Source organism: Rhinoraja longicauda, chromosome 3 (assembly GCF_053455715.1).
Source record: "Rhinoraja longicauda isolate Sanriku21f chromosome 3, sRhiLon1.1, whole genome shotgun sequence".
Lineage (NCBI taxonomy): Eukaryota > Metazoa > Chordata > Chondrichthyes > Rajiformes > Arhynchobatidae > Rhinoraja > Rhinoraja longicauda.
The window spans coordinates 87,375,535-87,400,257 of NC_135955.1; the positions used below are offsets into that span (position 1 = coordinate 87,375,535).

The 24,723-nt window shown below is 43.9% G+C and overlaps 1 protein-coding gene across 2 annotated transcripts in view; it reads left to right on the forward strand.

Moving 5' to 3' along the window:
• The first annotated feature begins 761 nt into the window (after nucleotides 1–761).
• Nucleotides 762–24,723, forward strand: part of LOC144592157 (isocitrate dehydrogenase [NADP], mitochondrial-like) — a 58,936-nt gene continuing 34,974 nt past the window's right edge. Inside the window, exons 1-2 of one of the 2 annotated variants that reach the window (XM_078396588.1) lie at nucleotides 762–884; nucleotides 20,118–20,209. In XM_078396588.1, the coding sequence (XP_078252714.1) occupies nucleotides 806–884; nucleotides 20,118–20,209 (171 nt within the window). In that variant the 5' untranslated portion in view covers nucleotides 762–805. Of the gene's footprint in view, nucleotides 885–11,716; nucleotides 11,770–20,117; nucleotides 20,210–24,723 lie in introns of those variants that run through there. The other variant, XM_078396589.1, reaches the window with a different exon arrangement.

A 24,723-nucleotide genomic window follows, 5' to 3' on the forward strand; every position in this document is an offset into this window, starting at 1 on the left:
CGCTGAGTTTCTCCAGCGTTTTGTGTCTACCGATCAATGTTCTCCAGGGATGCTGACTGACCCGCTGAGTTATTCCAACACTTTTGTGTCTTTTCAAGTTTGACTCGAGTCAATAGACAATATACAATAGGTGCAGGAGGAGGCCATTCGGCCCTTTCAAGCCAGCACCGCCATTCAATGTGATCATGGCTGATCATTCTCAATCAGTACCCCGTTCCTGCCTTCTCCCCGTACCCCCTGACTCCGCTATCCTTAAGAGCTCTATCTAGCTCTCTCTTGAATGCATTCAGAGAATTGGCCTCCACTGCCTTCTGAGGCAGAGAATTCCACAGATTCACAACTCTCTGACTGAAAAAGTTTTTCCTCATCTCAGTTCTAAATGGCCTACTACCCCTTATTCTTAAACTGTGACCCCTGGTTCTGGACTCCCCCCAACATTGGGAACATGTTGATTTATTCACAAAATGCTGGAGTAACTCAGCAGGTCAGGCAGCATCTCGGGAGATGCTCTGGGGAACATGTTTCCTGCCTCTAACGTGTCCAACCCCTTAATAATCTTATACGTTTCCATAAGATCTCCTCTCATCCTTCCATTGGGATTGGGAAGGCGACTTCTGCGGGACCACAACGATAGGAGGAGCATGCAAAAAAAAAAACCAAAAAAAGTGCATCTCTTTAACCAATGGGACGTGGAAGGTCGTTTTGAGCAGAGCTAGTCTGAGCCGGAGATGTGAACACGTCAGTAGCCGGCTCCACGCAGCCTTGCGTGAGAAACTCTTCCCGCTGCACACAGCAGAGAGAGGCGATGGCTGGCTTGATCAAGACGGTGCCCAGGAGTGGAGCCTGGCTTCTCCCAGCCGCCTGCCGGGTCCCGCGTAGAGACTGTGAGTCAACTCGATACTCGCTTACCAGCCACTCCTTGGGGGGGGGGGGGGGGGGAAACAAAACTTTACTTTCTCCTCGCGTTTCTTAATCAATTCCCGACGAGACTGCTTGCGCGTAAAGTTCTCGACTGGGACCCCGAGCATGTAATTTGTCTAATGGCTCGGGTTCAATAAAGTCCCTGAGGTTCCATCAGCCGCCCCTCTCTGTTTCTTCAACTGCGTTTGCAACTTGCGAAAGTTTCTCATTTATCTTATATATATCTTTTATCTTTCTTAGGTTTCGTTTCAGACTAGTTGCCACCCTTTCATTTATACCAACCAAGTAGATATTCTACTGTTCTGTCCACTGTTTGACTTCCCAAGATCACGTTTCGCCAACACTTGTTTTTTAAATTTGCATTGGAAATGCCTTTGTCCATTTTTAAACATATAACTTACTATGTTTGTAGGTATGCAATATGGCCACTGAGTGCCTAATGTGCGGTCTCCGAACAGTGTTACTGACTTTCTACGTGTTGTAGGAAGGAGCTGCAGATGCTGGTTTAACCCCCATACAGTATTCAGTGTTTACTAACTAGTTGCAGCAGTTTCCTCCTGCTGAAAGTTGGAAAGAAAAAGAAACTTCCCTATTTCTCAATCGGATGTTTCTAAATCAAACTTTCCTCTCACCTGTAGCTTGTATTTGTAAGCACTAAACAAAGGTGCTCAAAGAATTTAAGATTTTTTTTTAAAGAATCACTTTTCTATCCCTCTCATTTTCCTTTGGGGCCTGGCTGCAGTCTTCTAGAATTTAATCATCAACTTTTTGGACTGCAGAGTAGCACCTTGTTCCAGAGGATTCCTGCTGGATCTCTAAATTATTCCTCCTGTACTTTATAATTTTTGTTTCCTGGCCAATGTTGTACTTGTTCTCCAGAACACAAGAACAGGAATAAGTGACTGAAGGAACTGCAGTTGCTGGAACATTGTGTAGAATACAAAGTGTTGGCGTGACTCAGCAGGTCAGGCAGCATCCCTGGTGGAAACTGATGCACCTAACATGGGTAGGTGGCAGCTATCCATTTCCTTCAGAGATGCTGCCAGACCTGCTGAATGCTGAGTTACTCCAGCACTTCCTGTCCTGGAACAGGAATAGGAGTGTTCGCAGTGGCGAGGACATCTCGGAAGCCCTAGTCTGAAACACCTCATCCCGGGCACAGATGCGGCGTAGACGGAGGAATTGGGAGTAGGGGATAGACTTTTTGCAGGGGACCTCCAGATAGCTGTGCGAGTCGGTGGGCTTGTAATAAATGTCCGTCACTAATTTTTCTCCTGTGATGGAGATGGTGAGGTCCAGAAACGGGAGGGAGATGTCAGAGATAGTCCAGGTATATTTAAGGGCAGGATGGAAATTGGAGGTGAAGTGTAGGAGTGTGGAATAGTGTAGGAAGTGTAGGAATAGGAGTGTGTCAGGAAGTGCAAGAGGATTCTTCATTGTCACATGTACAGTGAAATTCATTTTTGTAAACACTTCAGAGCTAGTATCACTATACATAAGTACTTGGATACATCTTAGATAATCATCTCAGGTGCAGTACAAGTGTATTGTAGTAATATACTGCGGAGAGTTGCCAGATTCAGATCAGTTTAGTTTATTGTCACAAGTACAAAAGCACAGTGAAGAGCCTCTGTTGTGTACAATCCAGTCAGAAGAAAGACAATGCATGATTACAATCAGGCCATTTACAGTGTATAGATACATGATAAGAGAATAACGTTTAGTGCAAGGTAAAGCCAGCAAAGTCCGATCAAGGATAGTCAGAGGGTCACCAAAGAGGTAGATAGTAGTTCAGCACTAGTCTCTGGTTGTGGAAGAATGATTCAGGTGCCTGATAACAGATTGGCACAATTTTCAAGTCCCAATTGTTGTAAGTGCAAGGTTCTTGGCCTGACCATGATGGCGCATTGTCCTGGTGGCGTTGCAGTGTTGGCCTGGCCAAGCATAGCCATGGTGCACTCCTCCTGGAATCTGGAGCAAAAAGCAATCTGCTGGAGGAACTTGACAGGTAGAGAATCATCTCCCCCACCACCCCACCACAAATGCTGGGTGACTCCGAGTTCCTCCAGCAGTTTGTTTTTATTTACATAGCAATAGGTCATTCAGCCTGGTCCAGCATCGTAACAGATTGAGCCTGCTCCTCTACCTGAGCACTTTTTAAAATCTTGTCTTTTGTTTTCCTAATATCCAGAAATCTATGAATCTCAGTTCTGAATCCACTTCAGTACTTCTGAAACATCTCATCTCATCTACAATAGACAATAGGTGCAGGAGGAGGCCATTCGGCCCTTCGAGCCAGCACCGCCATTCAATGTGATCATGGCTGATCATTCTCAATCAGTACCCCGTTCCTGCCTTCTCCCCCTACCCCCTGACTCCGCAATCCTTAAGAACTCTATCTAGCTCTCTCTTGAATGCATTCAGAGAACACCACCTTCTCTTGCCACAGAGGCTTCTAGTTGGCAGTTTGTGGAACCATACTAGCTGCCTATTTGACTGTCCTGACCAGCGATTTGGAAAATGTTCTTCTAATCCTGCATGCTCAACAGTGAAGTTAGCCTCAAAGTACCTCTTATACCAGCCCCAATTACAATTACCTGCCTGAACTTAATACCTTTGCACACTTAGTTGCACAGTTTATTCTTATAAAAAAAAAGAAAATGTTCTAACTACTGCCAGGTATTATATAAATTAGAAATGCTGAAAATTGTAAACAAAAATTAGAGGAAATACAGTGCCCTCCATAATGTTTGGGACAAAGACCCATAATTTATTTATTTGCATCTGTACTCCACAATTTGAGATTTGGTTAAAGTGCACATTGTCTGATTTTAATAAAGGCCCTTTTTATACATTTTGGTTTAACCATGTAGAAATTACAGCAGTGTTTATACATAGTCCCCCATTTCAGGGCACCATAATGTTTGGGACACAATAATGTCATGTGAATGAAAGTAGTTAAGTTTAGTATTTTGTTGCATATCCTTTGCATGCAATGACTGATTGAAGTCTGCGATGTGTCTATACACTTCAGAATTCATTATGCTACTACCATCAGCAGTTGTATCATCAATGAAGATAAGTGAGCCAGTACCTTCAGCAGCCATACATCAAGTCAAGTCAAGTCAAATTTATTTGTCACATACACATACTGTGCAGTGAAATGAAAGTGGCAATGCCTGCGGGTTGTGCACAAAAAAGAATTACAGTTACAGCATATAAATAAAGTTAATAAGTTACTATTAGTGTCGACAAAAATTTAGTCTCTGGGGTTATAAAAGTTGACTGGCCTGTGGGAAGAAGCTCCGTCTCATCCTCTCCGTTTTCGCAGCGTGACAGCGGAGGCGTTTGCCTGATCGTAGCATCTGGAACAGTTCGTTACTGGGGTGGCAGGGGTCCCTCATGATCTTGCTTGCTCTGGATCTGCACCTCCTGATGTATAGGTCCTGCAGGGGGATGAGTGTAGGTCCCATGGTGCGTTCTGCCGAACGCACTACTCTCTGCAGGGCCATCCTGTCCTGGGCAGAGCTGTTCCCAAACCAGACTGTAATGTTGCCGGACAGGATGCTCTCTACAGCCCTAGAGTAGAAGCAATGAAGGATCCTCAGAGACACTCTGAATTTCCTCAATTGTCTAAGGTGGTAAAGGCGCTGCTTAGCCTTACCCACCAGTGCGGCAATGTGCGTTGCCCACGTCAGATCCTCTGTGATGCGGACTCCCCAGGCCATAACACCCCCACCACCGTGTTTCACAGATGAGGTGGTATGCTTTGGATCTTTGGCAGTTCCTTCTCTCCTCCATACTTTGCTCTTGCCATCACTCTGATATAAGTTAATCTTCATCTCATCTGTCCAGAAGACCTTTTTCCAGAACTGTGGTTGCTCTTTTAAGTACTTCTTGGCAAACTGTAACCTGGCCATCCTCTTTGCGGCTAACCAGTGGTTTGCAGTGTAGCCTCTATATTTCTGTCCATGAAGTCTTCTGTGGTCATTTACAAATCCTGACTCCTGAAGAGTGTTTCTGATCTGTCGGACAGGTGTTTGGGGATTTTTCTTTATTATAGAGAGAATTCTTCTGTCATCAGCTGTGGAAGTCTTCCTTGGCCTGCCAGCCCCTTTGCGATTAGTACGCTCACCAATGCTCTCTTTCTTCTTGATGATGTTCCAAACAGTTGATTTTGGTAAGCCTAAGGTTTGGATGACATCTCTAACAGTTTTATTCTTGTTTCTCAGTCTCATAATGGCTGCTTTGACTTTCATTGGCACAACTTTGGTTCTCATGTTGATAAACAGCAATAAAAGTTTCCAAAGGTGATGGAAAGACTGGAAAGACCAGGTGCTGAGAGCTCTCTTATACCTGCATGAAGGAGGCAATTAAACCCACCTGAGCAATTACAACCACCTGTGAAGCCATGTGTCCTAAACATTATGGTGCCCTGAAATGGGGGGACTATGTATAAACACAGCTGTAATTTCTAATGGTGAAACCGAAATGTATAAAAATAGCCGTTAATAAAATCTGACAATGCACTTTAACTACATGTAACTTTTTTTCTATTACAAATCTCAAATTGTGGAATGCAGAGGGAAATAAATAAACGATGGGTCTTTGTCCCAAACATTATGGAGGGCACTGTACAATCTATGTGAAGGAAAGGAATAAATCTACCTCCTATTGATAAGTAAACATTTAATTATGTTTGCATATTACCAGTCTAAGAAAGGCATGGGTGGGTTTATAAACTGTACTTGCAGATGGAATAGAAGTCTGCAAGCTAGTCACTTGGTCATTGTGTTTTTAGGGCAGTTGTTAAAATAACTAGGTGCAAATTGGATAATGTGAATCAGTGCTGCAAACTGAATTGAACAACTACTGCTATTGTCAAGAGTCATAAAGCATGTGCCGTTCGGCCCAATATTTCCATGCCGACCAAGATGCCCAATCTAAATTAGTCCCATCTGCCTGTGCCTGGCCTATATCCTTCTAAACCTTTCCTATCTATGTACATGTCCAAACATCTTTTAATTTAGCTTAAAACAAGGAGACAGATTATTATCTCAATGGTGTCAAGGTTAGGTAAGGGGGAAGTGCAGCGAGACCTGGGTGTCCTTGTACACCAGTCACTGAAAATTGGCGTGCAGGTACAGCAGGCAGTGAAGAAAGATAATGGCATGTTGGCCTTCATAACGAGAGGATTTCAGTATAGGAATAAAGAGGTTCTTCTGCAGTTGTATAGGGCCCTGGTAAGACAACATCTGGAGTATTGTGTACAGTTTTGGTCTCCTAATTTGAGGAAGGACATCCTTGTCATTGAGGCAGTGCAGCGTAGGTTCACGAGATTGATCACTGGGATGGCAGGACTGTCATATGAGGAAAGATTGAAAAGACTAGGCTTGTATTCACTGGAGTTTAGAAGGATGAGGGGATCTTAGAGATACATATAAAATTATAAAAGGACTGGACAAGCTAGATGCAGGAAAAATGTTCCCAATGTTGGGGGAGTCTAGAACCAGGGGCCACAGTCTTAGAATAAAGGGGAGGCCATTTAAAACTGAGGTGAGAAGGAACTTTTTCACCCAGAGAGTTGTGAATTTGTGGAATTCTCTGCCACAGAGGGCAGTGGAGGCCAAATCACAGGATGGATATAAGAGAGAGTTAGATAGAGCTCTAGGGACTCGTGGAATCAAGGGATATGGGGAGAAGGCAGGCACGGGTTATTAATTGTGGATGATCAGCCATGATCACAATGAATGGCGGTGCTGGCTCGAAGGGCTGGACCCACAAGAAAGAGAGTTTGTAGATTGCCTCCGAGATGGATTCTTAGAGCAGCTTGTAATGGAGCCTACCAGAGAAAAGGCAATTCTGGATTTAGTGTTGTCCAATGAACCAGATTTGATAAGAGAACTCGAGGTAAAGGATCCGCTTGGAGGTAGTGATCATAATACGATTAGTTTTAATCTGCAATTTGAGAAGGAGAAGGTTAAATCGGAAGTGTCAGTGTTGCAGTTGAGCAAAGGGGAGTATGAAGGCATGAGAGAGGAACTGGCCAAGGTAGACTAGAAAGGGATCCTAGCAGGATTGATGGTGGAACAGCAATGGCAGGAATTTCTGAGCATAATCCGGAAGATGCAGGATCATTTCATTCCAAAAAGGAAGAAAGATTCTAAGGGGAGTAGGAGGCAACCGTGGCTGACAAGGGAAGTTAGGGATGGAATAAAACTAAAAGAAAAGATGTATAACACAGCAAAGAGTAGCCAGAAGCCAGAGGATTGGGAAACTTTCATAGTACAACAGAAGGTAACAAAACGGGCAATATGGGCTGAAAAGATGAAGTACGAGGGGAAGCTGGCCAAGAATATAAAGAAGGACAGTAAAATCTTCTTTAGATATGTTAAAAGAAAAAGAGTAGCAAAGTCAAATGTGGGTCCCTTGAAGGCAGACATGGGTGAAATTATTATGGGTAACAAGGAAATGGCAGAAGAGTTGAACAGGTACTTCGGATCTGTCTTCACTAAGGAAGACACAAACAATCTCCCAGATGTACTGGTGGACAGAGGATCTAGTGGGTAGAGAAACTGAAAGAAATTTTCGTTCTGTTTCTATTTTGTTTAATTGGGTTGTTTAAATTAATACTGATTAGCTAATTAATTTATTGTATCGTATAGGATGCGCATTCCCAATCTCGTTGTACCCCTGTACAATGACAATAAAGATATATTGTATTGTATTGTACTGTGTGTGAGAAATAGTATTGGGTAGACTAATGGGACTGAAGGATGATAAATCCCCTGGGCCTGATGGTCTGCATCCTAGGGTCCTTAGGGAGGTGGCTCTAGAAATAGTGGACGCATTGGTGATCATTTTCCAATATTCAATAGATTCAAGAGCAGTTCCTGTGGATTGGAGGATAGCTAATGTTATCCCACTTTTCAAGAAAGGAGTGAGAGAGAAAACGGGGAATTACAGACCAGTTAGCCTGACATCGGTGGTGGGAAAGATGCTGGAGTCAATTATTAAAGAGGTAATAACGGTGCATTTGGATAGCAGTAAAAGGATAAGTCCAAGTCAGCATGGATTTATGAAAGGGAAATCATGCTTGACTAATCTTCTGGAATTTTTTGAGGACGTGACAAGTAAAATGGATGAAGGGGAGCCAGTGGATGTAGTGTATCTAGACTTCTAGAAAGCCTTTGATAAGGTCCCGCACGGGAGATTGGTGACCAAAATTAGAGCACATGGTATTGGAGTTAGGGTGTTGACATGGATAGAAAATTAGTTGGCAGACAAGAAGCAAAGAGTAGGAGTAAACGGGTTCTTTTCAGAATGGCAGGCAGTGGCAAGTGGAGTGCCACAAGGCTCGGTGTTGGGGCCACAACTGTTTGCCATATATATTAATGATTTGGAAGAGGGAATTAGAAGCAACACTAGCAAGTTTGCGGATGACACAAAGCTGGGTGGCAGTGTAAACTGTGAAGAGGATGTTAGGAGGTTGCAGGGTGACCTGGATAGGTTGAGTGAGTGGGCAGATGCGTGGCAGATGCAGTATAATATAGATAAATGTGAGGTTATCCACTTTGGCGGCAGAAACAAGGAGGCAAATTATTATCTCAATGGAGTTAGGTTAGGTAAGGGGGAGGTACAGCGAGACCTGGGTGTCCTTGTACACCAGTCATTGAAAGTTGGCATGCAGGTACAGCAGGCAATGAAGAAAGCTAATGGCATGTTGGCCTTCATAATAAGAGGATTTCAGTATAGGAGTAAAGAGGTTCTTCTTCAGTTGTATAGGGCCCTGGTGAGACCACATCTGGAGTATTGTGTACAGTTTTGATCTCCTAATTTGAGGAAGGACATCCTTGTAATTGAGGCAGTGCAGCATAGGTTCACGAGATTGATCCCTGGGATGGCGGGACTGACATATGAGGAAAGATTGAAAAGACTAGGCTTGTATTCACTGGAGTTTAGAAGGATGAGAGGGGATCTTATAGAAACATATAAAATTATAAAAGGACTGGACAAGCTAGATGCAGGAAAAATGTTCCCAATGTTGGGGGAGTCCAGAACCAGGGGCCACAGTCTTAGAATAAAGGGGAGGCCATTTAAAACTGAGGTGAGAAAAAACTTTTTCACCCAGAGAGTTGTGAATTTGTGGAATTCTCTGCCACAGAGGGCAGTGGAAGCCAAATCACTGGATGGATTTAAGAGAGAGTTAGATAGAGCTTTAGGAGCTAGTGGAATCAAGGGATATGGGGAGAAGGCAGGCATGGGGTATTGATTGGGGACGATCAGCCATGATCACAATGAATGGCGGTGCTGGCTCGAAGGGCTGAATGGCCTCCTCCTGCACCTATTTTCTGTTTCTATGGCTGAATGGCCTCCTGCACATATTTTCTATGTTTCTATGTAACTGTTCTTTTGTATGTCTCCACTACCTCTGGCAGCTCATTCCATATGTTTACCACCCTCTTAAGAAAAGGTTACCTCTTAGGTTTAAAGAATGAAGGGAAAGATTTAATAGGAATCTTTGTTCTCTAGTAAATTATCTCTGCACTCTTTCCAGCTTAATAGCATCTTTCCTCTAACAGGGTGACCAAACCTGAACACAATAATCCAAGGCTGACTGATAAAGGCCAGCATGCTAAAAGCATTCATTGTATTCATTGACCCCTCTGTTGTTTAGCACTCCCCAGGGCACTACCATTCACTGTGAATATTCTGCTCTGGCTCAACTTCCCAAAATGCAACACCTCTCGCATATCTGAATTAAACTCTATTCGACATTTCTCGGCCCACTTGCCCAGCTGATCAAGATCCTGCTGTAACTTTTGATAACCATCTTCATCGTCTACGATACCACCTTTATCAGTGTCATCTGCAAACTGAGTAATCATGCTTTGTACATTCTCATCCAAGTTCCTCTTTGTTTGATCCATGTTAACATTTTCTTGGATCATTTTGCAAATATCAATTGCTTGCAGCAGAGTATGATGTAACTATGATACTGTACCCAATTTGACCACGCCCTGGATTTGTTGTACCAAATTTGGCTCGGTGGTTTGTCCATTAGTGCTAAATCGAATCTGATTCTGAATTAATATTACGCGTGGAACATTTGTGTCCAATCTGATTCTGTCAATCCATATCAAATCTGGACTCAGTTTTCTAAGATTGTCAAACCCAGGTATGTAGGTTAATTGGCTGGGTAAATGTAAAAATTGTCCCTAGTGGGTATAGGATAGTGTTAATCTACGGGGATCGCTGGGCGGCACGGACTTGGTGGGCCGAAAAGGCCTGTTTCCGGCTGTATATATATGATATGATAATCCAACTCAGTTGAATAGTTGTGACTGCCACTATGAATCAAGGAATATGGGGAGAAGGCCAGTTTTGAATTACAATGTGCATGTGACAGACCTAATGTGACTGACTCCAGCTGTGGTGTAGATTTTAACTGGCCTTATCCAATGCAATTATTTTGCTTCTGCAATGCAGTCAAAATACGACATTCGGATGACTGTCAAGTCTAAATGAGAAATTGGAAAAAGTGGCCACTGAAGATGTTTGAAGCATTACCTTTAATAATCATAACAAGAGGAGTTGAGTATAGGAGCAAAGAGGTCCTTCTGCAGTTGTACATGGCCCTAATGAGACCGCACCTGGAGTACTGTGTGTAGTTTTGGTCTCCACATTTGAGGAAGGATATTCTTGCTATTGAGGGCGTGCAGCGTAGGTTTACTAGGTTAATTCCCGGAATGGCGGGCCTGTCGTATGTTGAAATACTGGAGCGACTAGGCTTGTATACACTGGAATTTGGCAATGTTGGAGGAGTCCAGAACAAGGGGCCATAGTTTAAGAATAAGGGGTAGGCCATTTAGAACTGAGATGAGGAAAAACTTTTTCAGTCAGAGAGTTGTGAATCTGTGGAATTCTCTGCCTCGGAAGGCAGTGGAGGCCAATTCTCTGAATGCATTCAAGAGAGAGCTAGATAGAGCTCTTAAGGATAGCGGAGTCAGGAGGTATGGGGAGAAGGCAGTAACGGGGTACTGATTGAGAATGATCAGCCATGATCACATTGAATGGCGGTGCTGGCTCGAAGGGCCGAATGGCCTCTTTCTGCACCTATTGTCTATTGTCTATAATGTTGAATTTGCTCCGAACCATTTCATTCCAGAAATAGACTGCAGACATCGTTTTAAAAAAATCATCTGAATGTAGACTTTGTTGAGTAAATAAGCAAGATAAGAAGAACAGCCCTGATGGTAGTGATTTTGTCACGGTAAAGGCAAGCCATTTGGGTGTGTTGAACATAACATCCGAGGCACCGCTGAGTGGCTTCACCGTTTCAAAGAGTGGAATTTTCTTGAAATAGGTTTTTTTGGAGAAATTATTGCAGCAGTTGACTTTGTCACTGCAACAATGACTTCTGATTTTCTCTGCTGAACTTTTTCCATTGATGCATATTTACCATCAAGAAGATATTGTCTGCTGTAGTTGACTTTGACCTACTCTATTAAATCTGGTAAGCAAACCGAATGGCCTTGACCTTGAGGTTTTGGTTTCGTTTAGAGAGATGGCGTGGAAACCGGCCCTTGGGCCCACCCAGTCTGTGCCGAACAGCGATCCCCACACATTAAACCGATGCCACACGCACGAGGGACAATTTACAATTTTACCAAGCCAAATAGTCTACAAACCTGCACGATTTGGAGTGTGGGAGGAAACTGGAGATCCCGGAGAAAACCCACGCAGGTCATGGGGAGAACGTACAAGCTCCGTACAGACAGCAACCGTAGTCAGGATTGAACCTGGGTCTCTGGCGCTGTAGGGCAGCAACGTGTGCCATGATCTAAGGTAAAAAAATGGCCTTGGCTATGCATACACAGATCTGACAAATCATGGATGGCAGTATGATAATCATACCTGCTTTCCTGAAAACTAAACTTTAGACAGACTATTAAAAGGCTATTAAAACAGACTTTCTATTGGACAGATATACAAGTCCCAGGAGCAGAATTCGACCATTTGGCCCATCAAGCCTACTCCACCATTCACTCGTGGCCAAAAGCCTTTTTCTGGTATGTGTGACTTTATAACACTAACTCTGGAGACCAGCCAATCTATGAGGACAGAGAAAGTGTTACTTTTCAGGTGAGGACCCTTCAGCTCCTTTCCAGCTGAAATTCTACCCTTCACATTTCAAACCCCCAATATTACAGATACAGGCACTCCCCGACCTGCGTGATAGGCGATTGGTATAAACCCGCACTTGCATGAGCAACCCTTTAACCCCACGGCTTTATTTCTGAGTTGTGAGTGTCGGTAGTCTCGGGAGCAGTTTCCTTCGCATGTCTTTGCGTGTGGCAGTTTCTGCAAGCCAGTCAGCTATTCTTGTGGATGCTTCCACTTGTTCCCTGCATACGGTCATAAGGAATAGGAGTAGAATTAGGCCATTCAGCCCATAGTCTACTCCGCCATTCAATCATGGCTGATCTATCTCTCTCTCCTAACCCCATTCTCCTGCCTTCTCCCCTTAACCTCTGCATGTATACACTGGAATATAGAAGGATGAGAGGAGATCTTATCGAAAATTAAGGGGTTGGACACGTTAGAGGCAGGAAACATGTTCCCAATGTTGGGGGAGTCCAGAACAAGGGGCTACAGTTTAAGAATAAGGGGTAGGCCATTTAGAACTGAGATAAGGAAAAACATTTTCAGTCAGAGAGTTGTGAATCTGAGGAATTCTCTGCCTCAGAGGGCAGTGGAGGCTAATTCTCTGAATGCATTCAAGAGAGAGCTAGATAGAGCTCTTAAGGATAGCGGAGTCAGGGGGTATGGGGAGAAGGCAGGAACGGGGTACTGATTGAGAATGATCAGCCATGATCACATTGAATGGCAGTGCTGGCTCGAAGGGCCGAATGGCCTACTCCTGCACCTATTGTCTATTGTCTATTGGGTGCTCCCACGTGATCTCCCAATGGTATTACACAGTACAAATAGTAAATTTACACATGGGCAGTAGCACTTCCATTTCCGACTTGCACAACACCTGGTTTACACAAGGGTCTGCAGGACGTAACCCTTGTGTGAGTCGGGGAACGTCTTTGGTCTGATGAAGGGTCTCGACTCGAAACGTCACCCATTCCTTCTCTCCAGATATGCTGCCTGTCCCGCTGAGTTACTCCAGCATTTTGTGTCTGTCTTTGTTTTCAAGTTCTCTTTCAGCTTTTAAATGTGGTTCGTCGTTACTTTTGGTTTGAAACAAAGATTCATTGGGAAGGTGCTGAGAATCTGATTCAAATATGGATGGATACAAATGTAGGATTAGGATAGGTTGATGGTTGACATGACTAAACGGCGAAGGGCCTGTTTCTATGCTGTATGACTCTAACTAAGATGCTGCTCAAACCGGTTAGTCATAAGTGATAGGTGCAGAATTAGGCACGGTAGCGCAGCGGTAGAGTTGCTGCTTTACAGCGAATGCAGCGCCGGAGACTCAGGTTCGATCCTGACTACGGGTGCTGCACTGTAAGGAGTTTGTACGTTCTCCCCGTGACCTGCGAGGGTTTTCTACGAGATCTTCGGTTTCCTCCCACACTCCAAAGACGTACAGGTATGTAGGTTAATTGGCTGGGTAAATGTTTTTTTTTTTAAATTGTCCCTAGTGGGTGTAGGATAGTGTTAATGTGCGGGGATCACTGGGCGGCACGGACTTGGAGGGCCGAAAAGGCCTGTTTCCGGCTGTATATATATGATATGATATGATAGGCCATTCGGCCCATCAAGTCTCTCTACCATTCAATCATGACTGATCTATCTTTTCTTCCTAACCCCATTCTCCTACCTTCTCCCCATAACCCCTGACACCCGTACTAATCAAGAATCTATCTCTGCCTTAAAAACATCCATTGACTTGGCCTCCACAGCCGTCTGTGGCAAAGAATTCCACAGTCTCTCCAGCAGTTTGTTTTTGATAAATTGAACTGTGCACCTGCAAAATATTGTTCTGAGAACAGTAGAAGTGCCTAATTGGTTTTAAGTCTGTCACTCCAGTTTTGGATCAAGGTTTTAAGTTTACTGAAGTTTTCTGTGAGCAGTATGAATAAATGCAAGGAGAAAGCAGATGACAAATAACTGTAAGGGTAGGGAATGAGATTAATTTTAATTTATATGCTGTAATTGTAATTTTTATTTTTTGCACAATCCGCAGGCATTGCCACTTTCATTTCACTGCACATCGTATATGTTTATGTGACAAATAAACTTGACTTGACTTGAATTTAAAGTAAGATAGATGTGTTATCTAAGGTCCAAGGGCTTGTGGATTCAACATGACCTTTGCTTCACACACAATCCTGTCACATATTGATGTTCCTTTATATCAGGAACAAAATCCATGAATACCTGCATCAATTACAGGGCCATTGTTTTGTGGGAATATTTCCCATTGTGGATAAGATTAACCTAACTGGGTCTTCAATGCTTCAGAGAGAAGGCCAGCCTCCACAATTAATGGTCAATGGTGCTTTTATTGTCACAAAATGCTAACACACAGTGGAATTATTTTTCTTACAAACAGTCCAGTTGAGTATTGCCATATCCTCTTATTAGCAACAGAAATGGCCTACTGAGCGTGTATCCAGAGGTGCCATCTTTTGATGCCATTTTTAAAGGCCACACTATAGTTCTTCTGAGCGGTGCCTGTTCCAGGCAAGTCCCAGGCTGTTGCGGGCCTCCAGTTATTGCCTCCCTTTGGACACGACGTCCCCCTCCTTGCCCGTCCACCTGAATTTAGTTTAGACTAGAGATACAGTGCGGACACAGGCCCTTCGGCCCACCGAGTCCGTACCGGCCAGCAATCACCCCGCACATTAACACTGCCCTACACACACTAGGGACAATTTATAATTTAAAAATTATACCAAGCCAATGAACCTACAAGACTGTACGTCTTTGGAGTATGGAAGGAAACCAAAGATCTCAGAGAAAACCCATGGGGGGAATGTACAAACTCCGTACAGACAGCACCCGTCGTCAGGATCGAACCCAGGTCTCTGGCACTTTCAGGCCTCTACTGCTGGCACTACTGCCTGCCTCTACTCTCTGGCACTATCACAACTCTACTGCTGTGCCATCGTGCCGCCCTTTGTTCCCCGGCGGGCGCTGTAGCTAACCTCGAGGGCATGGTAGGCCGGGCCCCGATTCTATCTCCTCTCTTAACGGCCTTTCTCCTCGCCTAACGCATCTGACATCATCACCGGCTCCCTCCTCCATCACTGGGGGACAAGCAGGGACCGACTCGATGGGCTCCCCCTGTGGCAGCGATTCGCGGGATCTTCTGCTCGACCGTAGGGGACCAACTCAGCGGGGCCCCCTTAAAGCCGCGATCCGCCAGGAGCAAGGGCCGATCCCCTGGGAGCTTCCGCCATGCGTGTCATCCGGGGTCATTGAAGGATGGTGAATAAATGCTGTCTTTCCAGGAATGGTGCGTTCCCATAACTAACTGCAAAATGCTGTTGGTGCTGGAAGTATCCAGTAAAAGCTGGATGCTGGAAGTGCTTAGCCCAGATCCTTTTCCTTCTATGAAGAGAAGTAGAGTCAACACAAGATAGAAAAGCTGGAGTAACTTAGCAGGACAGGCAGCATCTCTGGAGAGAAGGAATGGGTGACCTTTCAGGTCGAGACCCTTCTTCAGTTAATGCAACTTGATAATTAGAGTTACAATGCTTATCAGTGAAAATGCTTTACTGTGATGTTAATTGAGCAGTTTTGCATTTTGGGGTTTTTTTCGTGCAAATACAACCTATTTTGTCGTGATTATGTGAGTGAAGCAAACATTGGCAGAAAATGCGTCCCTTGACAATGAATCTGTGGAATTCAAGCCAATGGGTATTTTTAAGCTGGAGATAGATAGGTTCTTGATTAGTACTGATGTCAGGGGTTATGGGGAGAAGGCAGGAGAATGGGGTTTGGAGGGAGTGATAGATCAGCCATGGTTGAACGGTGGAGTAGACTTGATGGGCCAAATGGCCTAATTCTGCTCCTATCACATACGAACTTGGAAAGCTGGTGCAAGATTCCCAAAGAGTTAATTTGCAAGTTTGGGAGTAAGGAAGGCAAATGCAATGCTAGCATTTATTTCGAGTGGAGTACATTATTAAAAACAGGGATGTAATGCTGCCATTTGCCAGAGTCCATTTCCAATTTACCTGAATGGTCAAAAGTGGAAATTATTCTAGCTGTGTGCAGATAAGGTGAAGAGCAAAGTTAGGGAAAAAAGTATGTCAATAATTTGGGTGAAGATTTGGGCGAGGCATTGCCTATGGTGAACAAACAGAACATAATGTCCTGTAATTCAACAATGATGACAGTATTCAAACAAACCTCCAGCAGTCCAGAAATTATATCAGCAATCATTTGAATAAGAGATAGACACAAAGCACTGGATTAGCTGAGTGGGTCAGGCATCATCTCTGGAAAAAAATGAATTAGGAGCAGCAAAATGGGACAACAGTAGCTGCTGCTTTACAGCGCCAGAGACTCGGGTTCGATCCTAACTACGGGTGCTGTCTGTACAGAGTTTGTACGTTCTCCCTGTGACTGCGTGGGTTTTCTCCGGTTTCCTCCCACATTCCAAAGATGTGTAGGTTAATTGGGTTTTGTAAAGTGTGTAGGATGGAACTAGTGGGCCACTTGGTGGGCCAGTATCTCTAAACTAAACTAAGGTGATGTTTCAGGTTGGGACACTTCAGGCTGATTGTAGTGGAAGCGAACGGGAAAAAAAACAGGACAAATCAGCGTTGGCAACAGATATAATATATTGAATTAGAAAGTTTGAGAAACAAATAAAGATAGTTGTCAGAGAGTTGTGAATCTGTGGAATTCTCTGCCTCAGAAGGCAGTGGAGGCCAATTCTCTGAATGAATTCAAGAGAGAGCTAGATAGAGCTCTTAAGGATAGCGGAGTCAGGGGGTATGGGGAGAAGGCAGGAACGGGGTACTGATTGAGAATGATCAGCCATGATCACATTGAATGGCGGTGCTGGCTCAAAGGGCCGAATGGCCTCCTCCTGCACCTATTGTCTATTGACATTTTTGATCATGTAAAAAATTAAAAGAAGTTGTAGATTTTAAAATATTTGTTTAAATATGCTAACGCAATCTAAAATGGGTACTGCAGGAATTTTGAGAATGTTGTGAGGACTGGACTGGACAAATTTGTTATGGGGAAAAGCTTGGCAAGTGATAGGTGGATACAGGTGAGAGAGGGGGAGAGGATAATTAGTAGATGGGTGATGTAAGTGACAAAGGCTAGTAGTGTAAAGGAGGCAAAAGCATGTTGTATTACAGTTGATGCCATTCAGGGCAGGTTTATGCAGGAACTATTTGCTGTGACAAAGAAAAATCCCACCTAAATGTTAGGAGTCGACCTTTTTTGCTGGTTCTGAACTACCCAAAATAGGAGCAACATAACATATGCTGCTTTTATTTTTGTTTCTCTTTCCCCCCATCATTGCAAAAGTACCCCACCTCCCACTGGTTTTGTTTCTGGTTGGAATTATGTGTAGGAATTTCTAGGTCACGATCCATTAGAATAATGGAATAGATGCAGGACTGTGTGGTTTGTGATTTTTGTATCCTTATGTTCATGTGGGTTGAAATCCTCAGTTAAACAAAAAAAAATTCCTCTCTCGTCATCTTTGTACTGTTATGAAACAGGCCGTGCACCACAGTGTATGTTTTCCTCGTTGTCACATCTTTGCATGTGGTTCCACTTGGGAGTTTACTGTTGTAACATGGGCTCAAACAATGCAAATTCTGTTCTCGACTCGAAGTAATATAGCTAGTAATTTTCTTCAACTCGTGGTTAGGATACTGATTAGGATGCACAGTCAAGGGTGGTGCTTTCCGGCTTGAGTCAAGGTATAAGTATGAAAATGGGAAGAAACTGTCAACAGTACAATGCGCGGATTAGACACCAAACTTGATGGGCTGGATTTTGTTGGGATTAGTCAGTGGTCTTGCATTCAGCTCCTGATGTTTTAGGACTCCCACACAGATGAGGCACAGTGGCGCAGCGGTACAGTTGCTGCCTTACAGCGCCAGAGACCCAGTTTGATCCTGACTGCACACGCTGTCTGTACGGAGTTTGTACGTTCTACCCGTGACCGCATGAGTTTTCTCCGAGATCTTCGGTTTCCTCCTGCACTCCAAAGAAGTACAGGTTTGTAGGTCAATTGGCTTGGGATAAATGTTTTAAAAAGATTGTCCCTTGTGTGTGTAGGATAGTGTTAATGTGCGGGGACTGCTGGTTGGAGCGGACTCGGTGGGCAGAAGGGCCTTTTTCCGCGATGTATGTCTAAACTAAAACTAAAAAGATGAAGAAACCTCAAACATACTAGCCAGGCTCCCCTGCATGTTCACAAGTTATAGAAGTAGAATTGTGCCATTTGGCCCATCGAGTCCACCCACCATGGCTGATCTCTGCCTCCTAATCCCATTTTCTTGGCTTCTCCCCATAAACCTTGAACCCGTTCTAATCAAGAACTTGTCTATCTCTGCCTTAAAAATATCCGCTGACGGCAAAGAGTTCCACAGATTAACTATCCTCTGACTAAAGAAGCTACTCCCCACCTTTTAAAAAGAGTGCCCTTTAATTCTGAGGCTTTGACCTCTGGTCCTAGACTCTCCCACCAGTGGAAACATCCTTTCTACATCCACTCTATCTATACCTTTCATTATTCTGTAAGTTTCAGTGAGGGCCCCCTATGATTGGGGGGTGTTGTGCAGATGTGCAGCATCCTGTTAAGATTCCCCAGTACTTAACACTTGCATGACTTGGATATGTTGTTTGAGGCTGTACCATTGCTCTGTGGAATCTGTGGAATTCTCTGCCTCAGCAGGCAGTGGAGGCCAATTCTCTGAATGCATTCAAGAGAGAGCTAGATAGAGCTCTTAAGGATAGCGGAGTCAGGGGGTATGGGGAGAAGGCAGGAACGGGGTACTGATTGAGAATGATCAGCCATGATCACATTGAATGGCGGAGCTGGCTCGAAGGGCTGAATGGCCTCCTCCTGATCTTTTGTCTATTGAAATTATTTCTAGTCTCTTGTGTAATAAATCATTGACCTGGCTTGTAAAGTGAATGACTTGACTTGTAATTTCATTTGTCGGCACCAAACCAAACCAAGGTAAGGTCTGCTACATGATCTTACAGGGTTGTCTGCAACACAAAGCACTTCACTGTACGTAGGTCAAGTCAAGTCATGTCAAGTCAATTTTATTTGTATAGCACATTTAAAAACAACCCACGTTGACCAAAGTGCTGTACATCTGATTAGGTACTAAGGAAAAAAAAAAGAAACATACAGTAGCACGCAAACAGTTCACAGCGCCTCCTCAATGAGCCTCAAACGCTAGGGAGTAGAAATAGGTTTTGAGCCTGGACTTAAAGGAGTCGATGGAGGGGGCAGTTCTGATGGGGAGAGGGATGCTGTTCCACAGTCTAGGAGCTGCAACCGCAAAAGCGCGGTCACCCCTGAGCTTAAGCCTAGACCGCGGGATAGTGAGTAGCCCCAAGTCGGCCGACCTGAGGGACCTGGAGTTAGAGAGGGGGGTTAGAAGATTTTTGATGTAGGGGGGGGGGATGTCCATTTAGGGCTTTATACGTGAATAGGAGGAGCTTGAAGTTGATTCTGTACCGTACAGGGAGCCAGTGGAGAGAGGCCAGAATCGGGGTGATGTGGTCCCTTTTAAGGGTACCCGTCAGGAGTCTCGCTGCGGCGTTTTGGACCAGTTGCAGGCGGGACAGGTGCATGTGACAACAAAGTATAATTGAATCATTAAAAGTGACAACATTAACTTTATTTGATCTGTGGTTCCTCTTAAAATGCTGACTCATGAATTGAAAATTTGGGCCAAGATGGAACCAATATTCTGAATGACCAGAATTTCAGCACTTTCAGATTAATCTATTATCATTAATACAAATTGCTCTCTTCCTTTTTCCATGATGTGTGATTTCCTACAAGGGTCCCATTTCCTCCCATCTGTATTCATGCCCACATGCCTCTGTGCTTTCTTTTAATGTTTTTTTAAAAATTCAGTAGTGTTTTGAGAAAAACAAAAAAGGTTTTCACTGTACATGTGGCAACAGTAAATTAAACTAACAATCAACTAACCTAAACTATTTTTTGTTTGCAGATGTTAAAAAACGAATTGAAGCAGATAATCCAGTTGTAGAAATGGATGGAGATGAAATGACCAGAGTGATTTGGGGTTTCATTAAAGAAAAGGTAACGGATGCGATGAATTAAATGAAATGACTGCAAGTCAAAGAGTGATACAGCGTGGAATCAGGCCCTTCAGCCCAACTTGCCCATACTGGCCAACATGTCCCAGCTACACTTGTCCCACCTGCCTGTGTTTGGTCCATATCCCTCCAAACCTGTCCTATCCATGTACCTGTCTGACTGTTTCTTAAACATTGGGATAGACCCTGCCTCAACTACCTCCTCTGGCAGCTTGTTCCATACACCCACCACCCTTTGTGTGAAAAAGTTACCCCTCAGATTCCTATTAAATCTTTTTCCCTTCACCTTAAACCTATGTCCTCTGGTCCTCGATTCACCTACTCTGGGCAAGAGACTCTGTGCATCTACCCGATCTATTCCTCTCACGATTTTATACATGCCCTTTGTATTTCTTGGAATTCTCCTTTTAAGTGGGTTTAATTTATCCTTGCTTCAGAAATCATTTTCCAATTATTTGAATTGCTAATAATATTAGAAAATCAGTGGGACCTCGAAGATCTGCTCTTTTTTTAATACCATATTATTTCCTCATTGAAATCAACCATTGCAATCAATTATTTCCTCATCGTCACAAATCAACCATTGCAATCAATTATTGAACAGTTAATTTAATTGTACACCGGTGAATTACCCTAGCCAGGTAAAAGGTTATAAACCATTTGATGTAGCTTGAATGGTTGAAATGAACATGAATTTCCTTTGAAAGAAAACTAAAATTCTCTTTTTATAAAAGTTTCAGTGCATGTGGATATTTTGAATTACTTTAATAATGCCTATCTTGATGTAATGGTTTACAAGTGATCCGAAGCCTCTATTTTGTTTAAAAACTGGTTGAGCTCGCCACTTTATAAGGTCATAAGTGAGTACAATTAGGCCTTTCGGCCCATCAAGTCTACTCCAACCTTCAATCATGACTGATCTTTCTCTCCCTCCTAACCCCATAGGTGCAGGAGTAGGCCATTCGGCCCTTCGAGCCATTCAATGTGATCATGGCTGATCATCCAAAATCAATACCCCATTCCTGCCTTCTCCCCATATCCCTTGATTCCGCTAGGCCTAAGAGCTCTATCTAACTCTCTTTTGAATGCATCCAGTGAATTGGCCTCCACTGCCTTCTGTGGCAGAGAATTCCACAAATTCACAACTCTGTGTGAAAAAGTTTTTCCTCATCTCAGTTCTAAATGGCCTACCCCTTATTCTTAAACTGGCCCCTGGTTCTGGGCTCCCCAACATCGGGAACATGTTTCCTGCATCTAGCGTGTCCAATCCCTTAATAATTTTATATGTTTCTATAAGATCCCTTCTCATCCTTTTAAATTCCAGTGAATACAAGCCCAGTCGCTCCATTCTTATATCATATGACAGTCCCACCATCCCGGGAATTAATCTCGTCAACCTCTGCTGCACTCCCTCAATAGCGAGAATGTCCTTCCTCAAATTAGGAGACCAAAACTGCACACAATACTCCAGGTGTGGTCTCACCAGGGCCCTGTACAACTGCTGAAGGACCTCTTTGCTCCTATACTCAATTCCTCTCGTTATGAAGGCCAACATGCCATTAGCTTTCTTCACTGCCTGTTGTACCTGCATGCGTTCTTTCAGTGACTGATGTACAAGGACACCCAGGTCTTGTACTTCCCCTTTTGCTAACCTGACACCATTCAGGTAATAATCTGCCTTCCTGTTCTTGCCACCGAAGTGGATAACCTCACATTTATCCACATTATACTGCATCTGCCATACACCCAACCTGTCCAATTCACCCTGCATCCTCCTAGCATCCTCTTCACAGTTCACACTGCCAGCTTTGTATCATCTGCATATTTGCTAATATTACTTTTAATTCTGTAAGGGGTCTCTGCGCCGAGCTTTCGCCCGACCTAAGGTCCCCGTGCCTTGCTCTGGTCTCTCAACCAGGCCGCGCACACTGGTTCCCCGTGAGTGGTTCGACCCACTCACCCCCTACGGTTCTAGACACTGGACTTAGATGCAGGAGCGTTGATAGTGCAGAAAAATTCAACCAGACCAGATTTGAAGACCAGGGTTTAAACGGAATAAGGCTTTTATTGAGCGCTTGGGACTATGGTACATGAATGCCTTGACATCGTTCTATAAGACATATACATAACTACACGAATACTTTGACATAGTTCTATTACACAGTTCTATTACACCTATGCACAATTACATGAATACCTTTTCTCTGAATCTTAAACGCAATGTTCTATAAGACATATACTTGACTGTAAGATGGGGAACGTAAGACACATCGTAAAATTGGCCAACACATATACACTTACACCCATGTTAATTAAAACCACCCTCCCCTCTACACTAAACTATGTCCAGGATGTGCAGGATCGGGGTACATGCTCACCATGGGGCTATTACTGGGGTTACTGGCTGTTCGTGCTGCTTCCTCTGATGTTTTCCGTTTCTTGCGTGCCCGTGCTTGTCCCGTGAGTTTCCTGCCGTTCGTTGCGTCCTTTGACTTCTGCCGTGAGACTTCTTCTTCTTCCTTCTGACTGCCGTCCCCTTCTTGCGTTCCGTTTTTCCGATTTTGTGCTTCGGTTCCCGTGTGTGTCTTGCGTGTGGTTTTCTCCGTTCGTTTAAAACCCAAAAATCGTGGCCAGTTATACTAATCCTGACCTGTCCTATCTCCCGCCAGATCTCGGGATCTCTTTGTTTCAAAGATGGGTTTCGAGTTTTCTCTTTGTTTTGCGTTATGTCCGGGAGTACCGGTGATGGCTAGATGGTCTGTTAATCTGTTTCTCGTTAAGAGGTGATGGGTTTAACTGGTTTCCCATCACCGGCCAGGTAGGTTTCTATGAGCTATTGTGCCCCCTTAACGAGATTAACTGTGTAGGTCGGCTTGGGGCATTGTGAAGCATGCTGATGTCAGCGCCCCAGTGTCTGGACTTCGACCTGGTTTCGGGGGTTTCTGCACGGCCAATATCCATCTATTGTTCTGGCCGTGGCTTTGCAGAAAACCAAGAGACTGGGCTGTGGGGTTTTTGCTTTTGTGGCTGGTCATGAGGTCCCGCGGCCATCTTAGGACCCACGGATTGTGACATCCCTAAAAAAACTGACCGCAGCCTTTCTCCGCTATCAGCCCCAGTCCCGTATAGAATGTCCAAACTGCAGCTCTTTGCAGAATGAGGGAAAACTTCTCAAATCTTACAATTCCTTCATCTAAATCATTAATGTATATTGTAAATAACTGCGGTCCCAGCACCGGGCCTTGCAGTGCCCCACTAGTCTCTGCCTGCCATTCTGAAAGTGACCCGTTGATGTCTGCTCTTTGTTTCCTGTCTTCCAACCAATTTTCTATCCATGTCAATACCCTACCCTGCTCTAATTTTGCCCACTAATCTCCTGTGTGAGACCTTATCAAAGGCTTTCTAAAAGTCCAGGTACACTAAATCACTGGTTCTCCCTTATCCATTTTACTTGTTACATCCTCAAAAAATTCGAGAAGATTTCACCTTCGTAAATCCAGCTGTCTTGGACCGATTCTGTTCCTGCTATCCAAACGCGCCACTATTACATCTTTAATAATCGTCTCCAGCATCATCCCCACCACTGATGTCAGGCTAACTGGTCTATAATTCCCTGCTTTCTCTCTCCTTCCTTTCTTGAAAAGTGGGATAACATTAACTACAGGAATTGATCCAGAATCTATAGAACATTGAAAAATGATCACCAATGTGTCCACGATTTCTGGAGCCACCTCCTTGAGTACCTTGGGATGCAGACCACCAGGCCCTGGGGATTTATCAGCCTTCATTTCCATCAGTCTACCCAACACCATTTCCTGCCTAATGTGAATTTCCTTCAGTTCCTCCATCACCCTAGGTCTTCTGTCCCTTAGTACATCTGGGCGATTGTTTGTGTCTTCCATAGTGAAGACAACCAAAGTACCTGTTCAACTCGTCTGCCATTTCCTTGTTCCCCATAATAAATTCACCTATTTCTGTCTTCAAGGGACCCATATTTGTCTTAGTTAATTTTTTCCTCTTCACGTACCTAAAGAAGCTTTGACTATCCTCCTTTATATTTTTGGCTAGCTTACCTTCGTACTTCAACTTTTCTCCCCTTATTGCCTTTTTAGTTACCTTCTGTTGATCTTTAAAAGTTTCGCAATCCTCTGGCTTCCTGCTCATCTTTACTATGTTATACATCTTTTATTTTTATACTGTCCATGACTTCCCTTGTCAGCTAAGGTCACTTTAGAATCTTTCTTCCTCTTTGGAATGAAATGATCCAGCATATTCTGGATCTCCTTTCTAAAAAAAGTCCTTTAATTCTGAGGCTATGACCTCTAGTTCTAGACTCTCCCACTAGTGGAAACATCCTCCCTGCGTCCACTCTATCCAAGCCTTTCACTATTGTGTATGTTTCAATAAGGTCCCCCCCTCATTCATCTAAACTCCAGCGAGTACAGGCCCAGTGCCGACAAACGCTCATCATAGGTTAACCTACTCATTCCTGGGATC